Source organism: Chelonoidis abingdonii, chromosome 15 (assembly GCF_003597395.2).
Source record: "Chelonoidis abingdonii isolate Lonesome George chromosome 15, CheloAbing_2.0, whole genome shotgun sequence".
NCBI classification, from domain to species: domain Eukaryota; kingdom Metazoa; phylum Chordata; order Testudines; family Testudinidae; genus Chelonoidis; species Chelonoidis abingdonii.
Genome location: NC_133783.1, coordinates 7,346,428 through 7,369,348, shown reverse-complemented (window position 1 = coordinate 7,369,348; position 22,921 = coordinate 7,346,428). Strand labels below are relative to the sequence as shown.

The window sequence follows — 22,921 nt, the reverse complement described above, 5'->3', positions numbered from 1 at the left end:
TACTGCAAGACAAAAATCTCACTAGTACAGACCATCTAAGTCAGAGGTGCAAAACAGAAGATGTTCTTGCACATTCTAAAAAACACAAGCAGCCAATCCCATTGCATAGGTCATCTCCTCAAGTAATTGCTGAACCTCATGAAGCCACATCAGCAGCAGCAAAAGAGTAAGGAGATTGTTGTCCCTCTTTTCAATCCTGCTTATTTTCTTCAGCAAAATCACATTGAAAAAAGGTAAATCCTTGTGGGATTGGGGATTGAAGTGCATGTTTAGAGTGCTTTGCTGAAGCAGGAGCAACACAGGAAGAAAAGAAATTACAAAGTATGTGGAATGTAGGTGAATCAATGTTGCTATGAAAACCTAACTTTTACTTTTTGATTTCTGAGAATTTACAGTCAGAACCTTGAAACAAAAGTTTTGGCGTTGAGTGCTACAAAGGAAAAAAATCCAGAACTACTAAACTTGAGGATTAACTTTAATGCATTGGATTAAAAAAACCCTCAAAACATTTTGGGATATTTTGGTCTGGATCCCAACTTTGCAGCTCAGGTTTATCTCTAATTGTATCACAAACGTATTCCAGCCCCTTCCAGTACTGTTAAAAATCATCATCAGGATCATTCAGTTTGTGAAACACTTTAACCTTTAGATTAGATAGCCATCCAAATCTTGTTGCAGTACAACTGAGAGTCTACTGGAATGGAAAGCCTATGAGAATAGATCATGTTTAAAAGCAGACATGAGCAATGGCACACTTTTTTTGGTCAGAGAGTATATTTGGTTTCAATATTCTGATGCACTAGCCCCACAGAAAAGGTTGCAATAGACACAAAAACACTTGTAGCATTTTTTGCCAAGAAACTAGGAAAGATGATCTAGTACAACTTATTTGGCAACATAGATAAGTGGTAAGCACTATTTCATGAAAAGCTAATTGAGAAACCTCGAGTTCCAAGGGCAGCAAAATCCAGCTTTCAGTTTAAAAAATATAAAACTTAAAAATAGGAGGGACTTTAAAGATGACTCCATATTGTCCAATTGAAGAGTAAAAAATTTCAAAAGTATGTAAGGCTCCTAGAGCTCAGATCAAACATATCCCATTGATTTCAGTTACGTCATTCAATTGTGTGTGACAGTGAATAATGATTGAGGCAAGGAATGAATAAGAATGACTCTACAGCCTGGTGATGAGAGGACTCATCTAGGATGTGGAATACCTGCAGTCAAGTCCCTGCTCCAATAACTTTTTTTACACAAAGTGGAATAGCTTCAACAGGAGAAACTGAGATGCATAGAATAGAACACATAGACAGGAGATATTTATATATACAGAGAACATGAAAAAAAGTGAAAGTATACATACTTTCACCTTTTCATGTTCTCTGTATGCATCTGAAGAAGTGAGCTGTAGCCCACGAAAGCTTATGCTGAAATAAATTTGTTAGTCTCTAAGGTGCCACAACTACTCCTGTTCTTTTCGCGGATACAGACTAGCATGGCTGCTACTCTGAAAGAAGAGATTGAAACTATCCCATAGCCCCAGGGCTAGGGCGCTTTCCTGATATGTAGGAGACTCCTTTTCAAAACCCTTTTCCCCATCAAGCAAAGGGGAAAAACTGAATCCTCGTCTGCCACATCCCCTATAACCACTAGGTTAAAAAATAATGAAGACAGTGGCATCGTTACCACCACTTTCTCTGGCCATTTTGTGCCCTTTAAAAATACCCAGAACAAAACCTTTGGGTCAAATTAAATGTTTGACCGGAAACGGATTTTTTTCAATGGGCCAACATTTTCGGTTCATCTAGAACAGACTCTTCCATTGATTTATTTTTCAGAACTGCCAGCAAGCTAAAAACAGGAAAATCAGTGCAGAACTGAGGTCCCATTCTGATCAAAGATTCCATAACACTTGGCCTAAGAATAGCAGTGTTAGCCATACAGGGGGTCTTGGCCCAATTCAAGTTTGGGTAGGAACATTCAAACTACAGAGATTCCTCCTGAAAGTTCAGCTGCATGCTCTTGCTCATCACTTCCAGTCCAGAAATGTTATATACAATGTAGCTCTGCAGTACCAATAGCTTCAGTATTTCACCCAGAACTGTCTGCATTTCAATGATAGGAGAAGCTACTCATGGATTATTTATATGCCTGTTAAGAACACAGTGATTAAGTTGCCCTATAACACACAGTACTACTGATTATCTAACATCCTGCTTCCAAAGTCTATATTTTCTGCTGGGTGGCATTACAATGCCTTATCAACCCACATGATTATGTGAAGATATATGAAGGCAGAAGAGTCCTAACTTCTCTATAATTACAATTACAGCCAAGTTTGTGAGAGGCCAGTACTGCTGAAGTGACAAACTGCATTCCCCCCTTACCTTAATAGTGAAGAGATCAGATATCACAAACATGTGTTCTTGTTTGATATCCAGCACCCTAGAACAAACCAAGAATAAATTAAAGAGCAGGGCAAATCTTTGTCATTGCTCAAACACTTACAGAAAGCATTTGACAATAAAATTCATGCAGGTGTCGTTGGAGGAAAGAAGGGTGATGTACTTCGAACCTTATTCATATGCTGAAATAAATATGGGGTCATAGCAGAGGCTGTTCACATCCCTAAAATGCTTTTAGTCCCGTAGCTACTGGCCCTTCATGACATCTGCTGCACCGCTGTCATCCTATTACCATTGCACTTAGATCAATGGATTGTTAGCACGTATCTGGGAAATTTATAGCAGCCATCAAATGGATATGCGCGGTTGGACCAAAGTGCAAGAGCTGGATGGGAGCAACCAGGAAGAGAGATAATATGCTAAAATTAGACAGCACTGAAAGACCTTGTAGAAGGTTAACTCTGAAGAGATTTTTCCAATTGAATTCTCCATTCCATTTCTCCTTTCATTTCCCAAGTACTCCCCCATGGAGTCACTTGGCCTGCAAGTTTTGTTAGCACTTCACCAACTATGTATTTTATTTATAGGGTTAAGGGCCAAACTTAGCTTTTGTATGTGTGCACAGGACTTGTATTTACATCAGAAGGCAGGATTTGCCCATACTCTATACTGTTTCATGCTTTGAGAAGCATTTAATATAGAGATTAAAATGACTAGGAGAGAAACTAGCACCATATGGCTCAGAAAGCAATTCAAATTTGTTTTAATAAAAGTAGAGGCCTTGCAATGACTAGAAGCAATGACATTCTACATTTCAACATTGATGAGCCACCCAGAGCTGAACAGTTGTAGACGTATTATGGAGGGCACATACCAATGTTCCGCTTGTAGCCTCTGTCAAAAACCTTTCCCTGTCACAACAGTGCTATATACATAGATTCCCTGGGTTATTTTAGTCATTTGTGTAAACCACTGGATTACTCCCTTTGCCTTCAGCTGTCACTTATAAGCATGCAATAGTCTTTAAAAACACTGAGTCCATTGTGCTATTTTCTCAACAATGTAATACCGGCTATAAATACAGGATTCTGAATTACCTCACTTCCTCCCGAGTCAGTATCTCCAGTAGCTTTGAAATAGCTCTTGGACAATCAGAGAGAAGGAGGGAAAATTTGCAGACTCTGTTGTCAAGGGTCAGGGCACGATCTATGCACTGCCTCATCAAAGGTAGCTCCAAGTTACCACTGCATACAGTGATTGCCACTCTGAAAGACAAGAGCAAACAGGGACTATTTCCTTCTTGTTTATGCAAAGAAATTCCTGTAGAATTGTCATACTAGAGAGTAATGCAGATATTTCAGTAACTGTATTGATACAGTACGCAATATCCACTTTTGCCTTCTGCTGCAGCTGCCCTCTCCTATTACTTTTCAGATGGCGTATGCTTCCATATTACCTCATGCCACGATCACCTCAGCTCTCACTAGCTAAAGGCAGAGTCCGGTCAGTACTTGGACGAGGGACCTCACAAGAGAAAAAACACGATCCAGGAAGTGGTGTTGACAATGTAGTAGAGGTTCTTCCCTTGGAGCCTATACTGACCAAACAGGGTGTTGTGAATGCTGTCTGCTGCTGGAGGTGGCTGCATTTCTTTGGTGTGAGAGATGCCATGTACACGCCTTCCAAAGTAGTGTGGGATGCTTCCAGATGAAAGGCATCATATAAGTGTACATTCATTATATCCCTACCTTGGAAGGGAGCTCGGTCAGTAACTCTCAGTCTGGAGTTTTTCCACCAGTGACGTTCCAAGAGGTGCTCCTTTTCCTGCTCCTGTCTAAAGAAAGGAGCCCATGCTCCATAGAGGACATGGGAGTAAAAATGTCTGTGCTGTGTCAACATTAGCACTTCTACTGTTATAAGCAGTGGCGTTGCACTGGTGTAAGACCAAGACAGCGAGAGGTGCTGAATATGCTCAGTGGGGATATGTTTATTTCCATTCAATATTTTGTTTTCTCATTCAATGGGCAGTCCCAGGTCCTATTTACTGCACACTATTCAAACCCTTCTCTCAAGACAGAATTACCAATTTCCCCATGAGAGTTTCTATGGTGCTCATCACTATGGTATCACACACCAAGCAGCAGCTCATAGTTAAATACCAATACTCACATTCATTTTGAAATCTTCTCACTGCTCTTCAAAGGTCATAGAGCTGTAGTGTACCCTGAGCATCTATCAGTCCAGAGCTGGGAGGGCATTCCAGAGCCCCCAGGACCCTTATGAGAACACACTGTCGGCCACACCCGCTCTATTATATCAGTGCCTCTGTTGATCAGACCTGTAGCAGTGTCATAGGAAGAGAGGTGGTCTCTCAGGCTACCTCTACCCTGTGAGCTAAGGGTGCGATTTCCCTGCTCACACACACATCCTCACACTAGTTCTCATCAAGCTAGCATGAGTATAAATAGCAGTGTGGCCACAGTAGCGCAGGTAGCTGGTGTGGAAGCATGGCTGAGCTGTGCTGAGGAGGTACTCACTCGCTTGAGGCAGGCTTGTACTGGGCATGGCTCAGCTGTGCCTCTGCTGCCACTACCCCTGCTATTGCACCTACCCACGCCAGCTCAATGAGAACTGGCACAAGTACATCTACATGAGCAGGGAAATCGCACCCCTACCTTGTAGCATAGTCGTAGCTTGTGAGGCTCGTCCCGGGCTAGTTAAGGCTTTAGAGGCCTTAATGTTGTTATAGTTTAGAGTTCTGTTTAGTAGAATACTGGGATGATGATTTGTACTGAAGTAGTGCCTAGGAGCCCCAGACGTGGTCCAGGGCCTTGTTGTGCTTGGCACTGTTCAAAAAGGGAAGGCCTCTGCTCTAAAGAGCTCTTTGCAATCTAAGGAACAACAAAGAGTGCCAGGTAACAATGAGCCAATACTGATACTCGTGATAAGCAGTGGTCTCAACACACCAGTTGCCTCACCATTGTCCAGTATTTTCTGTAGGCAATTGTGGGACTGAATATCCAGACTCCCCAGATCTTTGTGGGTACCATCAAAATACCAACTGATGTTGTCAAGTAAAATGAATCAATAACTATTAAGAGACCCCCCCATCTAGCAATCGCAAAGAAGTATTAAGCACAGCTCCGTGGAACCACCCCTCTGAGAGTCACTGTTAGGGACTTTAGTAACAGTGAAAAAGCCCATTGAACATTTGGGTGATATGTTCAAGGTGCTATATAAAGGGGGGAGAGATAGCTCAGTGGTTTGAGCATTGGCCTGCTAAACCCAGGGTTGTGAGCTCAGTCCTTGAGGAGGCCAGCTGGGGATTGGTCCTGCTTTGAGCTGGGGGTTGGACTAGATGATCTCTTGAGGTCCCTTCCAACCCTAGTAATCTATGATTAAGTCTCATCATAATTCTGCAGACTGACCACAGTGAGGATCTGGCCCTTAACCTCCATCATATTTAAGCACCTACCTCTATTGAAATCTAAGCGATTTGTTTGAAGTCACACATTAGTCTATGGCACTGCTAAAGAAACAGAACTCAGATCTCCTCACTCCCAGTTCCAGGCTTCTTCTCTTTCACTACAGTCTCACTCTATTTGAGTTTATTGCACTTCATCTTTTCTAGGCGCTACTCCGTAATTTAATTGCCAGTATAGTACAAGGTATGCTAGGCTGTATCACTCAGCCGATAATTCTCTTGTTGAGCCTACACAGTGACCAAAGACATAAGTTTTGTCAAGAGGAGATGCCACACAATGAAAAACCAAAACTGAAATAATCCACACACGTTATGGGCTCTGCCATGAGCTTGGGCTCAGCCCTGCAAGGTGTTGAACATCCTGAACCGGATCCAACGCAGCATTTACACACATGCTCATTTTTAAAACACACATCAAAGCTCACTGATTGACGTTGGGGCCAGAGTGCTCAACATCTTTCAGGATTGAACCCTTTGGATCGATTTGTTTCACTGCATTGATGGTTACAGACAGTGGTGAAAGTGGGCCGCATCATGCTGGCATACTGGTAAGAAATGGCTGTCGGAATGGGCCCGTAAGCAGCCGACAGCGCTTTAACGTTGCTGCCCCTTTTGCCTCCCCCCCCGGGCTGTGGGAGGGGGCAAAAGGGGAGTTGCCCCAGGGCCCAGTGATTTAAAAGGGCCTGGGGCTCCCAGCTGCTGCCATTGCAGCAGTGGCCAGAGCCCCAGGCCCTTTTAAATCACTGCTGGAGCCCTGAGTGGTGCAGGCCCCGCCATGCTGAAGGGCTGGCTGGAGGAGGCTGACCCCCAGCCCTGCCCCTTCCACCTGAGGCCCCTCCCCTTGTGGGGGCCTGAAGCCAGGCCCCTGTACTGGTAAGACTTTTAAATTACTTTTGCCCCTGGTTTTGGAGAATTTCAGCTGAAGGTCTGGCCGTCTGTCTCTCTCTATTTCAGCAAGTTATCCCGAGTGCAGCATCCGACTGACAGTAGTGAGTGCCTCAACATTCAGAATAAAGGAGAATAAGGGACCCCTTTGTGTCTGAAAAGTAGAGTGCGCACACACTTTCATGTGACTTCCTTGGTAATCTCTGTGTTTGTAATAGCTGGTTTATAGATGCTGCACCTTTTACTCTTTAACTCTGGCAGCTTCCCAGCAATTAAGGCTGCAAGTCCAATAGCCCCTTCCGCATCCACCGTGGCTCTCTCAAACTCCAGCAACCGCAGCATGGAAATTAGAATGTCCTCTTCCCTGAAGGCAAAAGGAACTGTGTCAAAACTGAATGAAATACAGAGTGAATTTAAAAGAATTAATGGGATGAGACAAGATATTTATGTATTAAGGGATTCCTTTGGTCCTTGGTGGGTTTATTTAGGACTATAGCATTATGGGAAACTGTACTGCTAGCTGTGAAAATAGGTCTTGACCACACGCTATTTTTTTGCAAGAATAGGGGCTTTAGGCTCAGCATTCTGGCTAAATACCCGGTTGGATATGTACATCCCACCTACCTAAATTGCTCCTGCTGTTTGACTTGGGTAAGTTGTTTTCCACTGGCTGTCCTGCACTGTTGTATAGAATTGCTGTATGTTGTTAAAGGGCTGTTCCCACACCATGAAGGTGACCAAATTTAACTAATGGATGAAGTCCTTACTCACATGCGGTAACCCTTTTGCTACCCTGGGACCAAACATGTCAATAAGAATTGTAAGATAGGGCTTGTTTATAGCATCTGATATTTGGATAAAAGGTATTATGTGTACGTGAGCATTTTGCCATTTTCCCACCAATATTCTCTTTTCTGTGTTATTCTTAATTATTCATGAATTTTGTTAACATCCAAATCTTGGCCTTCAGATTATTAATATTTGCAATTTATGTTATGTTACTTATATACAAAAGTCACTTGGCATTGCTTCTGTTTGGGTGATTATATAACCCGCACAGAATTGTGTATTTTACAGTAGAATATACAATTCAAAAGTCACCTGAGCATCATGGTCAATTTTTGTCAATAATCACACTGCTAAATTTGGAAGGCTTGAATGTTCATAGAAAATGAACATAAATGGTTCATGAATATGGCTGAATCTTGATTAGCTTAAACATCCAGGAATAATTTTCCCCACTATTCATCCAGCTGTCACTAAGAGAACCTGCACTACCTCAAGGTAGATACTGCAAGCATAGTTGCCCCGAAAAAGGCATAAGGGTTGATCCTCAACTGGCCAGTTTACCCCAGTTACGGATCTGGCTTACATTTCTTCCATGGGTTGATCATATATTAGGGTAAATAGCACTGCATCATCATCTAAACATCAGCTACAATTCCATACAGTCATCCAAAAATGCCTGTTATCTGGAAGAGCCTCCCTTTATTCTACTACCTGTCTCTCCCCATTCTAAATCTCACCTGAAAAACACTTCTCTCCTTTGCTTCTGTGTCTAGATATATATTTTAAAATGGGAAAGAGGTAACTGCGTAAATATTATTTATGACTCTGAAAGTACTTGGGATACAGTTAGTATGAAATACACTATATAAAAGATACAGCTGAAGGCCATACAGTCAAATGAATGCCAAAGCAGATGGGAAGATAAATGCTACTTAGTCGGAGATTATCTGCCCATTTAAGAGCTATAGAAAAATCAATAGAAAAACTGTTCCTGACTTCAAAGAGTTCACTCAGGACCTCAGAGCTTGATCCTGCAGTCCCAAGCATTGAAAGTTTCACTGAAAAAAATCGATAAACCATGGAATTCAATGGAAGTCAGGACTGATCAGGCCCTCAGGGAGAAGCCTATATAGCCCCTCTCTAATGTACAACACTATTTCATTTTACAAATACCCATTCAAGTCAACATCATTCACTACATTGTCCTTCTTTACCTACCTCACGGTAACAACCTTGTCTACAAGCTTCCCAGTCAACTGCAAAGAATTGGTACCAAAGCAAGGTCCACTCACATCTGCAGATTTAAGCAACACATCAAAAATGAAGCTGGCTATTTAGTGATGTCCAAACTTGCCTAGAGCCCTGGGCTTGTTTTTTTGTTGTTTTGGTTTTTTGGGGGTTTTTTTGGAAATAAAACACACACACAGCACATTGCCATTATGCAGTTTTAAAAATATATTAATTACCTGTTATTTATGTATTCAAATAGAAGTAGTCTGCCAACATAAGAGACACATAAGAGGCCCCAAGGCCTGCCAAGTTCCATTGACTCCAGTGACCCAGTGATTATGTGGTTCTCAATGTGCAACAGCACCTGAATTACATAATATGAGGAGTTGAAAGGGACATCAAGTTTGTGAGGCATAGTGGCTAAGTGGGGTGGTCAAAAAAATGAGAGTATAGAGTAGGAGGGATTATTAACAATAGTAAGAAGTTTGGTTTTGTTATCTAGCTCAATTAAGTGGAGGAATATCCACAAGTTGATATGAGATCGTGTGTGGGGTGGGAGGGAGAGAGAGATTGTTAAGAAGGAAGTGGAGATTTTTCATGCTCACGCAGCTGTATTTTCAGCGGTGTTGACCTCTAACGCTCATTGAGCTTAATGCAGGAGGTGTTCTGAAAAAAAATCAGCTAAAACAGGGGGTTTTGTTTGTTTTGTTATTTGTTTAAATATGCAGGTTTCTCTGAAAATTAAATGACAAACCCCCAAAACTGGGAACCCCATTTCCAAATGCTGCTGCCTTGTTGTTTTATATGTCTAAGTAAGTAATCACTGTATTCTGCCACCCTTGTGTTGATTCACATCTTACTTTGCAAGCTATTCCATTGATTTCAGTGGAATAAGTTACTACTAGCTGTGATACAACTGGCAAAATGTGGCCCTAAATAAATACATTTATGTCCCTAAGTGTTCTTTTGTGTATCAAAATGTGGGATCTGGAAGTCTTATTATTGCATCCATGTTATAAAGTCCAGCTCTGTGGTTTGCTATTAGCAGCATTTATTAAACCACGACACTTCAAATAGACATTTCACTTCAGTTAGACTTGATGTGGATCAATTGGAAAAGAAGATTCACAGACTGTAGAAATCCATAACAACATTTATTGTCTGATTTCATACTTTTACCTCTATAAAACTGATGGTTGCTACAGGCCTGGTCTTCAATAGGATGGCCTATCTTTAATGATTGTTGTAACACAGGGAAACTCTCCGATTCAACACCCTGGGAAAGGAGGAAAAAAAATCTTTAACTACTCCTATGCAGATCAAGTTACAACAGGAACTACCAACACCAAGGAAACCAATTCTGTAAGAAGTGTGGGCAAAGTTTGTTATCATGATTAGCAACCATTATGAACCCCCTTTGCCAATTAAATTTTAGCTGCTCCCTCCTACTAAAGATAAACCATCTGTTTGGTAAAGGCCCAAATTTAGGTTTTCTAAAGAAAAAAAGGGGGGGATGGGAATTGGTTAAAAATAATAGTGAACAGAAACGTTTGCATGAATTTCAAAAGGATCAAAACCATTTCCCTACATGGGGACCCAAAACACAGAAGCATTGTACTGGTACAAAACAAAGTGAAATTGACTAGTCTAATCCTACTGACACGAGATGGCGGATGAGTTATAATTTTGCTTTTAGTTGAATATTCACCATTTGTTTATATTATAAAAAACCTTTCAGTAGTCTAGGGCATTATTTTAACTGGATAAGGTGGTGTGTTGATTTTAATTTATGATTTTACCTTGATAGTGGTCCCACTATGATTTCTCAGTCGCTAAACTCCTCCAAATAAATCAAATTAAATCTCTCATCACTTTTGGCATGAAAGAATAAGCTCATAAAAGGAGTCTGAATTGTTCCTTTTAACTTGTCACCTGATCATAAAAGATTCCTTTTAAACAACATCAAGTTCTGCTGTAATGGGAGTGTCATAAACAGACAGTAGGAGTTAATAGAACAGAAGTACTTTATATCTCTTTTGACTGTAAAGGGTTAACAAGTTCAGTAAGCCTGGCTGTCACCTGACCAGAGGACCAATCAGGGGAAGATACTTTCAAATCTTGGGGAGGAGTTTCTGTGTGTGCTGTCAGTTTTTTGGTTGTTGTTCTCTCTGGGTGCTGAGAGTGCCAGAACGTGCACAGGTTTTCTCTCCAATCTCCCTGAATAAGCTTACAGCGTTAGAATGTGAGTACTAGGTAGATAAGGCGAGTTAGCTTATGTTTGTTTTTTTATTTGCAAATGGTATTGACTTGAGGGGATTTTTTAATTTGTACTGTAACTTAGTCTGGGAGGGTATTCCAGTGTCTATAAGCTGAGACCCTATATAATCACCTTAAATTTTAAAGATACATTTTTTATGTTTTTCGTCTTTAATTAAAAGTTTTGTTTAAGAACTGATGTTTTTTTATTCTGGTGGTGCCAAGGGGATGGGTTGGATTAACCAGGGAATTGGTGGGGAGAAAAGGAGAGGGAAGGGGAGAGAAAGCTAATTTCTCTCTGTTTAAGGATTACTGTCTCTCTCCAGGGAGAATCTGGGAGGGGAGAGAGAAGGCGGGGAAGGTGCATTTTTTCCCTCTGTTTAAGATTCAAGGGTTTGAATCACAGTTCAGGGTAACCCAGGGAGGGGAAGCCTGGGAGAGGCAACGGTGGGGGAAAGAGTTTACTTTACTTGTGGTAAGATCCAGAGGGTCTGGGTCTTGGGGGTCCCGGGGCAAGGTTTTGGGGGGACCAGAGTGTACCAGGCACTGTAATTCCTGGTTGGTGGCAGCGCTACAAGTACTAAGCTGGAAATTGAGCTTAGAGGAATTCATGCTGGTACCCCATCTTTTGGACGCTAAGGTTCAGAGTGGGGATTTATACCATGACAGGGAGCAAGCAATAAATAAATAAAAATGTATTTTTAATCCAGCTGTTCGTTTGTGTCATAGAAAGAAAGGACAATTAAGTCATTGGACTATTACATCTCTCCCTAAGAAGAAAACACACTGGCACCAATTATCTTGACCAACAGGCATCACCTCATTTTCTGCAGGTTTTACATACAAATGAGGAAAAAATAAGATACATACAAAAACAGGGTGAATTTCACCCTGATGCACAGGGAGAGCACAAGGCCCATGTGCCACTTAAGTCCTCAAAATAGGCCTTAAGTAGGGCCTAAGCCTTTTGTCCAGGGATGGGGAATAATGGAATAGCATCATCATCATCATATACATTTCCAGCCTTGAGTACTATGGTCCTCTGGAGATTTCGGTCTCGTCAATGATTCATACCAGTTTCCATTATATTCAGTATAGGTTTGTTTTTCCCTTGGGCCAAGTTCAGAGTTCTATATCCAGGTAAACTCCCAAGACTGAGTAAAAAATGACCAAAGACCTCAAGTCTTATCCCATGTTTTTAATATATAAATTAATTTATCATGAATAATCATCACCATGACCAATATGCAGAGATGGACTAGAGCCTAAAATTTTGGCTCTTGATTCCAATTTCTTAATATTCAGAGGTGTTTGCATTTAAGTTTAGTTTGGTGTCCATCTTTAGGAGCCCTCCAGGTAGTATTTTTTATAGCTATTATACATTTGTGGGTGGCTAAAGTCATTTGACCTTGCAATGTCAAGCAACCTTGCATCATCCAGAAATTATGTTGCCTGCTGTATCCCACCACTTACAATTTCAACAGCTGCTAGCTGAAATTTCTACACTAAGAGCCAGAAGGGGTTATTCTGTGTATCATTTGGGATGAATGTTTTATTTTATGGACAAATTTTCACAATAATCCACAGAGACCTCAGTTTTAACCTGAATAAGTTGCTCCTTCCAGGAGGAAAGATTAAGTAATCTCCATTCTATTTTGGGGATCTATCTAGCTGAAGTTCTTTCAAATAAGACTTCTACAGTGTCCTAAAACTTGGAGGCAACTAAAGACTTTTAATAAGATCACACAGGTTTCAAACAAGCTAAATAAACACTCTTAAATCCATTAAACAGCCCCAAAACAGGTCAGTAAAAACTTTAGATGTGGAGTGTTTGGTCTTATTTGCTTTAAAAAAAAAGGTTCCTACATAGCTAACAAAACCCCAAACAATTAAAAAAGAAACAAAGCAGGCTGCCCAAATTCTAAAATAGAGTTCTCATGGCGGATGACCATGGGAACCAATAACATGGGACTATAGTGTACACAGACTCATTCCCAGTATTTTAGTAGAATACAGAACCTTTCTGAAGCCTGAGAGATTGGAGGATAAGTCTCTCAAAATACACAGTTGAAAGGTGAAAACAACTTACAATCACAGCAATGTGTGGGTTGAGATGTTTGAGGGCAGCAGCTGATCCTGCTAGCAATCCACAGTGGCCTCCTGCAGGAAAAATCACTGCATCCAGCTTTGGCACTTGTTCATATATCTCCAATCCCATGGTACCCAGCCCTGACAGGTATATAGCACTGTCCTCCCTAGGGGAAAAGGAAAAAAAAAACAAGTCATTGCAGAGTTGGGACTTGTTAGCAGTTCGCTATTGCAAAGCTATAGTTTATCAGGAAAACTGCATATGGAAATATATAGTGTTAGAATTTGCAGGAGGCTTTGCAAATACTTCCTGCTACTGATCAGATCCTCACATATATTGCAGCTGCAATGAACCTTAGCAATCCTGACACTTTCTAAAACAACATTACATTGAAAGGCAACATGGAGCAAAATAATCCCATGGGAAGAAACAGATGCAAGTTCAGCAGTTTCAGCCAGGTCAGCAAATGTTTCAAGATCTCTAAGCCACTTTACTGTGTGCAATCCATCTGAGTGTGACAGGGCTGATGGAGTTCATCCAGGTGAGTCAGGATTAAAGTGACAAGCAGTGCTTTGCTCCATGAATGAGCTGAACTTTCTGCCCCTAGAAAGCCTATCCTGCTAGCTCTCAGGCTACTATAATTATGATCAGGTGAATTCTCCATTGGCATTGCTGGCAAGGAGAGGACTCCCGTTTCTGTTGCTATCACTTCCTTAAGCTGCGTGAATTCTAATATCCTCCAGTCAAAACTGTAAACAGTAAGAAGGAATCTAGTGAGGTGTAGCGATCTCTGTTCTCTTGAGTGTGATTTAGTGCTCACAATAATGGGAATTTACAGGAAAGGGAAGCACTGTGTTTACGTAGTCACATAGATACAGACCAGATCAGTGGAGCACAAAACTTTCCACAATCCAGGGTCAAAATCTGATACCTTAACACCCCTTGGAAGACCTCCATGAAGGATAAGAGGAGGATTTAGTCTGCCTAAGTATTCACTGGAAAAACACTTACAGCTACAGGGAGTTTAATGAATATATTAAGAATTCACATAGCCAGCAAGGTACAACATAAGACTGTTGTAACTTCAGAGCTGGCTGATTTAGAACCATTTTAATTAAACCTGCAGAATGACAAATGAATCAGAAACTGTGCCTGTTCAGTACTTGTGTGCATTCTACATACTCTGACATCAATAAACCAAGCAGAGTTACTGTATCAGTGATTTCATTTTTTTACATTCTATCAACATATTCATCCCTTAATTTTATCTCTAGTGCAAGGGGGTGTGTTTAATTATTTGTATCATAGTAACACCTAGAGGCCTCAACAGAGCTCAGGGCCCCAGTGTGCTTGCTGCTTTACCTACACAGAGAAAGACAGTCCCCCGTCCTGAACAATTTACAATATTAATCGACAAGACAGAGAGGTTGGGGGGGAGGAATCAATATTATCCCAGTTTTACAGAGGAGGCAGAGTGAGATTAACCAACTTGTTCAATGTCACACATGAAGTCTGTGGATGAGCTGGGAACTGAACCCCAATCCAGGGCCATAATCTTCCAATCTTCCTTCCCCCTTATGTAGGATTATTTTACAAGTAAAGCAAGATAAAAATATCATCTGCGCTTTGCAAAATTCGACTGGGCTATTAGAACACTTTTTCCCCCAACCAAGAATTTTTTATTTATTTTTTTTAAAAAAGTTACCCTTGCAATCTACATGTTGAAGTTCATGAGGACTTGCAAAGACGAATGTTGCTCTGGAAGATTCAATGTATATATACTGCTCCTTTAAAAATGCAAAGCTGTATCAAATGCCAGACTGCCTTTCATATGGCATGATCGACATTCCTGTTAGCAGCTTGGACAGGCATTTTAGACAGTCACACGTTCCTTGCTAACATTTAGAAAAGACTTCATTAATGTTTAACACTTTCATTTGTGATGAAACTAATTCATTAGGGTTTTTTTACCTTTATATGCTTAGATATAAAGGGAAATACGAGCAGCACTTCCACTTCCCTCTTTATACATAAACAGTAATTTAATAGAACATAAATCCCACATTTGTATTCTGAAATTAGCACTTGTGATGTAAAACTAGCTATTTGATGAGTGTCTATTTACTTCCAAAATGTAAGATTCAAATGCTCTGTTAGATGCCAGGGTTTGAAAACAGGCTCCTCACCTCAAGTATGCCATTATAATTTTTGCAGGGCATAGTTTTGTACATGTCCTTCAAAACTCCTGGGGCCAGATCCTCAGGGGTATTTAGGCTCCTAACTTATATGGATTTCCTTGTGCAGACATAGCTCTAGAAATATTTAACCCGGTGTAGTACTAGAATCATAGACTATCAGGGTTGGAAGGGACCTAGGTCGTCATCTAGTCCAACCCCCTGCTCAAAAGGAGGGCCAAGTCCCAGACAGATTTTTGCCCCAGATCCCTAAAGGGCCCTCTCAAGGATTGAGCTCACATTCCTGGGTTTAGCAGGCCAACGCGCAAACCACTGAGCTATCCCAACCTCAGGAAGCACAGCAGATCTCAAGTGACTTGAGGTCCCATCTGGTCAGTACTTGGCTGTAGAGTTCAACAAGAAAACCCAGGACACTCACAGAAGGAGTGTTTGCAATTCTTTGCCCTTGAATCCACAAATGAATCCATGCTTCAGCATTGTTCTGGAGTCACTGTGCTACTGTATGTGCTTTCTTTCAGGAGAAATGTAAAGTTCGTGTCCTGAAGACTTGTGGCTATTAAAGATCCCTGCCACTAGTACGGCATTAATGTGGACATCATGACTGAATTCCAACTTGGGTAATTACATACTGCTACCTAGAATTTCACAGGCAGTTATGAATATGAAGTTTTGCTTCCCCACCTAAAGTCTCATGTTAGTTTTACTGACACAGAATAGCACTTCATTTGTGCTGTGAAGGTGGAATAGTAGTGAGCTTGACACCAAACACTTCCAACTGAGAGAGTTAGTATTTGTCAACAAGGATCATAACTTAGAGGATGGTAAGATGGTATCCATAGCAGAGGAGGAAGGATAGTTTGTTGGTTATGTCACTGGACAGAGACTTTGGAGAGCTGAGTATCTACATAACTGCCTGTCACAGCCACAGTTGTGACCAGTGTAGGCATTTGAGCTAGAGTCCTCTTGGTTAAGTGGAAGGAGACTACTGGCAGGAGACCCCTCACTTCTGAGATTTACTTGATCCTAGTCTCCTAAGGTCCAGGTATGTTAGCCTCCTTGTCACACTTTTCATATCTTTTTCAGTAAAGTGTGTGGGTGATAGTGTATAGCTAGTGTGTGATGAGTACATCCACATGAATGGATTTAATGGGATTGTAACTGCTATTTGGAAAGGCATTATTTTGATTTTTAACAGTTTGGGCTCAGAGCATCACCAAACTAGAAGAATCAAATCTTGAGGTTGGTGGGGAGGGTTGAGGTTTTTATTTTGGGTATTTTTGCACAACTGCCAACCAAAAAACACTTCCAAATGTTATAAAACATAGATTACAAAACCCTGAAACAAATACTCCTGGTTCTCTGTACATAGCCTAACTTTCCAAAACACAAGTTACTGCACAGGAAATCATTTGGTATATTATGAAAAACTGGGACAGGTAGGGTTGAAATTCCTGACACACATGAGCTCAAGAGTATGAGAAGCAGGGATGTCTCCTGTGAGTGTCCATTATCCAGGAATGCTGTTCAAATCTACACCCAAAAGAGCAAGAGTCAGACATCCCTTTAGGGCATGGCTCTGTGTTTTCTTTTTAGTTTTGGTGTCTGAGGGCTTGGCTACACTTGGAAATGTACAGCGCTGGGAGTTACAGCTGTGGTCGTACAGCTGTGTAGGAACAGCGCTGCAGTGTGGCCACACTGACAGCTACCAGCGCTGCAGTGTAACCACATTTGCAGCATTTGCAGCGCTGTTGGGAATGGTGCATTGTGGGCAGCTATCCCAGCATTCAAGTGGCTGCCATGTGTTTCAACGAGGGAGGTGGATGGGTTGTGGACGGAGCGTGGGGGAGACGAGAGAGTGGATTTTTGGCGCGACACTGTGCCAGCTCCTGCCTTGCCAAATTCTGACATTTCCCCCACCCCTCTCTTCACACTCTTAGCAAAGGCTTCGACCAACCTAAGCAGTTCTTCACGATGGACTCCCTCCCCCCCCCGCCGTTGCTGTTTCTCCTTTCCTCAAGCAAACACTAGCGCTGTTCTAGTCCTGCTTGCAGTTCTAAGGAATGAAGTTACACACAGTTTTCTCATTTTAAAGTTTTGACCCTCCCCACCTCTCTTTTTCATATGCATTATGCCCTCCTAAAATGCCTTCAGGCTTACATAAGCAGCTGCTCAACACGATCCCTCCGCTCAACAACGCTGCTGACATTCCAAGCATTCCCTTCCTCGGCTCGTACGTGGAGCAAAGCGCGCTTGTTTTTGTTTTTCTAGAGCTGGTCGTTCAGCGTTCTCTCCGTTGTTGTGGACACGGCTTTCTTGGGATAACATCTTAGCTACACTGCGAGGCAAATAACAGCGCATGATGTGTGTCCACCCTGATGGCAGGCTGCCTCACAGCGGACTGGAATCGCTACCCCCATCAGACCAGGTTACAGCCAGCGCTGCAGCCAGGGAGTTGCAGCGCTGGCTGGGCTTTGTAAGCGTGTACACAGAGTGAGTTGCAGCGCTGTAACCCCTTCACCAGCGCTGCAACTCTCCAGTGTAGCCAAGCCCTGAGTGATGTTTGTATGTGGAATTAGGTTTCTGATCATAGAGTAAGAGACCAGGTGCCTTTGCTTTATTATAGTTGAGTTTTGAATTAACCAAAGTGCTTAAAAGCCACCTGGTGGAAGCATCTATACATTGTAACTGATATTTATAGTAATCAATTATAATTGCAACTGCTATAAAAATTCTCACAAGCACAACCTGTTGACAGCAGAGATATTTCAACCTGGGAAGATGCTTGTCTCAAAGTTGCCAGATTTATAAACCAAGCTGAGACCATGATGTAAAAAACAAAAACAAACACACACAAACAAACAAAAAAACCCCATCAACCTTAGTTGTTACACATGATATTATGTTCCAATGAAACAAAAACTTCTCATTGGTAAAAGTGGCATCCAGTCAGAACAGGTCAAAATTAGTGAGAACTGGAGGGAAATGGATGAATGGGGATTTAATAGCCAAGGCTGTGATTGGTTTGGGTCACTTAACTCCCTTAGAGTTCTTGGAAAGTTCTGACCTAAGACTATATACTCCATCCCGAGTTCATACATGGAACTCCTGCTGCTCTAATTAACTCCAGTTTACAGTGAGTGACATATTGTCCACTGAAAAGCTAGGATTTTCAGTAAATCTGTTCCAAAAATCAAACTAGAGATGGATGAACCACTTAGGAAAGACTTAAGAACCCTCTTTGTTCTATCTATTTTACCATGTTCATTCTAAACAGAAACTCCTTACATTTTTTTGCATATATTCTCCCATTTTAAACCAATGTCCCCTAGATCTGGCCTTTCCAATGCCCTCAAACAGATAATCATGCCTAATTTTATAATAATCCTTAGCTAGTTTAATACTTTAGTCATGTCACCTCTTAATCACCTTCTCTCAAGGCAGAGTCCACCCGAGGATATTAAAGGAACTGGCGCGTGAAATTGCGAGCCCGTTAGCGAGAATTTTTAAGCAATTGGTAAACTCGGGGGTTGTGCCATACGACTGGAGAATTGCTAACGTAGTTCCTATTTTTAAGAAAGGGAATAAAAGTGATCCGGGTAATTATAGGCCTGTTAGCTTGACGTCTGTAGTGTGTAAGGTCTTGGAAAAAATTTTAAGGGAGAAAGTAGTTAAGGACATTGAGGTCAATGGTAATTGGGACGAGTTGCAACATGGATTTACTAAAGGTAGATCGTGCCAAACCAACCTGATCTCCTTCTTTGAGAAGGTGACGGATTACTTAGACAAAGGAAATGCGGTAGATCTAATTTACCTCGATTTCAGTAAGGCGTTTGACACGGTTCCGCATGGGGAACTGTTAGTTAAATTGGAAAAGATGGGGATGAATATGAAAGTTGTAAGGTGGATAAGGAACTGGTTAAAGGGGAGACTCCAGCGGGTCGTACTGAAGGGTGAATTGTCAGGCTGGAAGGAGGTTACTAGTGGAGTCCCTCAAGGATCGGTTTTGGGACCGATCTTATTTAACCTTTTTGTTACTGACCTTGGCACAAAGAGCGGGAATGTGCTAATAAAGTTTGCGGATGACACGAAGCTGGGGGGTATTGCTAACACGGAGAAGGACCGGGATACTATTCAGGAAGATCTGGATCACCTTGTAAACTGGAGTAATAGTAATAGGATGAAATATAATAGTGAAAAGTGCAAGGTCATGCACTTAGGGATTAATAATAAGAATTTTAGATATACGTTGGGGACGCATCAGTTGGAAGCGACGGAGGAGGAGAAGGACCTTGGGGTATTGGTTGATAGCAGGATGACTATGAGCCGCCAATGTGATATGGCTGTTAAAAAAGCAAATGCGGTTTTAGGATGCATCAGGCGAGGTATTTCCAGCAAGGAGAAGGAGGTGTTAGTGCCGTTATATACGGCGCTGGTGAGACCCCACCTGGAATATTGTGTGCAGTTCTGGTGTCCCATGTTTAAGAAGGATGAATTCAAACTGGAACAGGTTCAGAGACGGGCTACTAGGATGATCCGAGGAATGGAAAATCTGCCTTATGAAAGGAGACTCAAAGAGCTTGGCTTGTTTAGCCTGGCCAAAAGAAGGCTCCGGGGGGATATGCTTGCTCTATATAAATATATCAGGGGGATTAACGTTAGGGAGGGAGAGGAATTATTTAAGTTTAGTACTAATGTAGGCACGAGGACGAATGGGTACAAACTGGATATTAGGAAGTTTAGACTTGAAATTAGACGAAGGTTTCTAACCATTAGGGGAGTGAAGTTCTGGAACAGCCTTCCGAGGGAAGTAGTGGGGGCAAAAGACTTATCTGGCTTTAAGACTAAGCTTGATAAGTATATGGAGGGGATGTTATGATGGGATAGTTTAATTTGGGCAATTGATTTTGGATTATCGGCAGATAAGTCTGCTCAATGGTCTGTGAGGGGATGTTGGATGGGATGGGAACTGAGTTACTGCAGAGAATTCTTTCTTGGGTGCTGGCTGGTGAGTCTTGCCCACATGCTCAGGGTTTAGCTGATCGCCATATTTGGGGTCGGGAAGGAATTTTCCTCCAGGGCGGATTGGCAGGGGCCCTGGAGGTTTTTCGCCTTCCTCTGCAGCGTGGGGCATGGGTCGCTTGCTGGTGGATTCCCTGCAGCTTGAGGTCTTCAAATCTCAATTTTGAGGATTTCAATAACTCAGTCATGGGATCGGGGTTGTTATAAATGTGTATGGGCAGGGTTTTGTGGCCTGCCTTGTGCAGGAGGTCAGACTAGATGATCATATTGGTCCCTTCTGACCTTAAAGTCTATGAGTCCCAGTTTTGTCAATCATTCCTCATATGCAAGACTCTCCATTCCATTAATCTCTCCTTGCCTTACACCTTATGCTATCCATCGTAACCACATTTTTCTTCAAGAAAGAGACCAGAATTGAACACTACTTCATAAAATATCAGCACAGTATGCTTAGACTTATATAATATGCCCCTTGACACAAGTCAATATTTTATTAGTCTTCTAAACTGGTGCACACTAGACTGAGAATTTAACAGATAGGTCTAGCAAGATATCTAGATCTTTTCCCTCTTCCATATTAACTAATTCAATGCCACATATATGGCACTTAGGTTTGTTTATCAAAACTCATTCCTTTGCTCTTAGGCACATTAGATTTCATATTTCAGCTCTGATCCCATACACCCAACCAAGATCTTTCTGTAAAACAGATACATCCTTCTGACTTTTAACCATTCCCCCTCTTTCAGTATTACCTACATGTTATGGTCTCAAGTGGGGAAGTTTCTTCCTAATGCATGTCAGACAGTAGTTAGCAGGAGAGATTTTATTATTATTTTATAAAGAGAAGTGTCTTCACCCAAGAAATGATCCAAGCTAACATGGCCACTGCTCTGCATCTACCTTCACATTACAGGGTACAAGACCTGGAGTCCAACTGCACAAGCTCGTTAGGGCTGCAGCTCCTGCCTCAACCTGCTCAGTAGGAAGCAGAGGGGTAAAAGGGCATTTTTGTTAGTCATCTCCAGCCCAGATTTCATTGGTTGGCATCTATAGCCAACCTGTTGCTGTTCCTGTCTCATACTTAAAACTCTCTTCTTCTTCTGTCTGTTGTGGCAGAAGTTTCTCCATGGAGTGTGCAATACAGGACCTGCTGCTGACTTGTTGCTAATAGCTCCTGCTGACTAGTTAACACATTCTTGTCTCTGGCATCTCCTTGGCCTGATACCCAAGTAACTAGTTGCTCCTTTTCCTGGAATGGATGGCAGGCTATGGTTGGAAGGCTTCTTTGCCTTGGCCTGTTGCTCCCTTGTTACTGCTCCCAGGCCACTAGCTGTTCCCTGGTTACTCTGGTGCCTGGCCCCTATGGCCACAGACAGATGGCTACAACGTTGTCCAGCAGCTCTCTGGCCACAGGTCTGAGTCTTTAGCCATGAGGAGGCTGACGGATCATACTAGAAGATGCATCCTATGGTTAGTGTCCTCCAGGCTATGTCTCTATAGACAGAGGTGCAGCCCCGTGAGCTCTTGCAGCTTTCCAACTTGTAAGAGTGAAGCTTCTAGTGAGGAGCAGTGCAAAAAGTGGCCAAAAAGAGGAGTCACCTGGCCAGTCTGGGAGATTTAACAGGTCTCAAATATGCTGAGAAACCACTTAGGTTTCCCACCATTTCTAAGGACTGCTCCCGTGATTAAGGATTTGCAGGATGGTGCTTTAATAGGAACTGTTCCAGCATTTTAATATTAAATGGTTAGATTTGCATGACCATATACATGCCGTCCATCTAAAATATTTCTACAAGGCTGAAGCAGGAAAATAGGGGCTGAAACATCACTTCAAGTTTTGCTTTGAACCAAAAGCTCAACGCAAATTCCAACCAAAGCCATCAAATTTGCCTCATTTGGAAAGGAACCATACAAGAGTGCCAGTGATCATGGGTTCATCAGAAAAATGAAAAATGTCAGTCCAGACTCTCAGGAAGTCTGTCCCAGTTCCTAGAAAACTCAGTGAAACTTTTGGTGAGCAAGGGTCAAGATTCGCAGTTGTAATAAAATACAACACCAATGGGTTTTGCTGAGCTGAAGATTCTGAACAATTATCTGATAAAATTTACTTACTCTTCGAGGTATAGATAGCCATTCTCTTGGGCCAGCCTCCTTGCATGGATCTGGGAATCCTTGGCTGTAGTGCCATAGGAGATCACCAAGGCACCATACTCACGGCACATTTTCACTCTGGCTAGTGAAGTGCTGGTAGACATGATGACGAATACTGGAATGTGGAGTTCTGAGGCATGGTATGCTACTGCCATGGAAAAGTTACTGTCAGAAGCCACTATCACACCTTTTTTCTGCTGTTCCTGCAAAACATATTTGCTTCTAGATCACACAGTATCACAGAAAATGGCAGCTTAGTCACATAAGCATGCAAAGATTAATGGTGGATGATTTCAACTGTTCTGTGTTAGCCTTTTTAAAGTCTTCTTCCCCAGTGTTACATCATCAAGGTATGGCACAGATATACAGCATATGCACCTCCACGTGATCTAATGGCTTAAAACATAGGAATCAG

At 41.9% G+C, this 22,921-nt stretch overlaps 1 protein-coding gene across 5 annotated transcripts in view; it reads right to left on the bottom strand.

Annotated features, from left to right (window-relative positions):
* LOC116828264 (L-threonine ammonia-lyase-like) overlaps window positions 1-22,921 on the bottom strand; it is a 50,393-nt gene that overhangs the window by 5,253 nt on the left and 22,219 nt on the right. For all 5 annotated transcript variants that reach the window (XM_032786376.2, XM_032786377.2, XM_075072653.1 and 2 more), the window contains 7 exons: window positions 22,468-22,709; window positions 13,139-13,304; window positions 9,973-10,069; window positions 8,782-8,857; window positions 7,013-7,138; window positions 3,503-3,670; window positions 2,388-2,445 (listed from right to left, as the gene is read on the bottom strand). In XM_032786376.2, coding sequence (XP_032642267.1) covers window positions 2,388-2,445; window positions 3,503-3,670; window positions 7,013-7,138; window positions 8,782-8,857; window positions 9,973-10,069; window positions 13,139-13,304; window positions 22,468-22,709 — 933 coding nt within the window. The remainder of the gene's footprint in view (window positions 1-2,387; window positions 2,446-3,502; window positions 3,671-7,012; window positions 7,139-8,781; window positions 8,858-9,972; window positions 10,070-13,138; window positions 13,305-22,467; window positions 22,710-22,921) is intronic.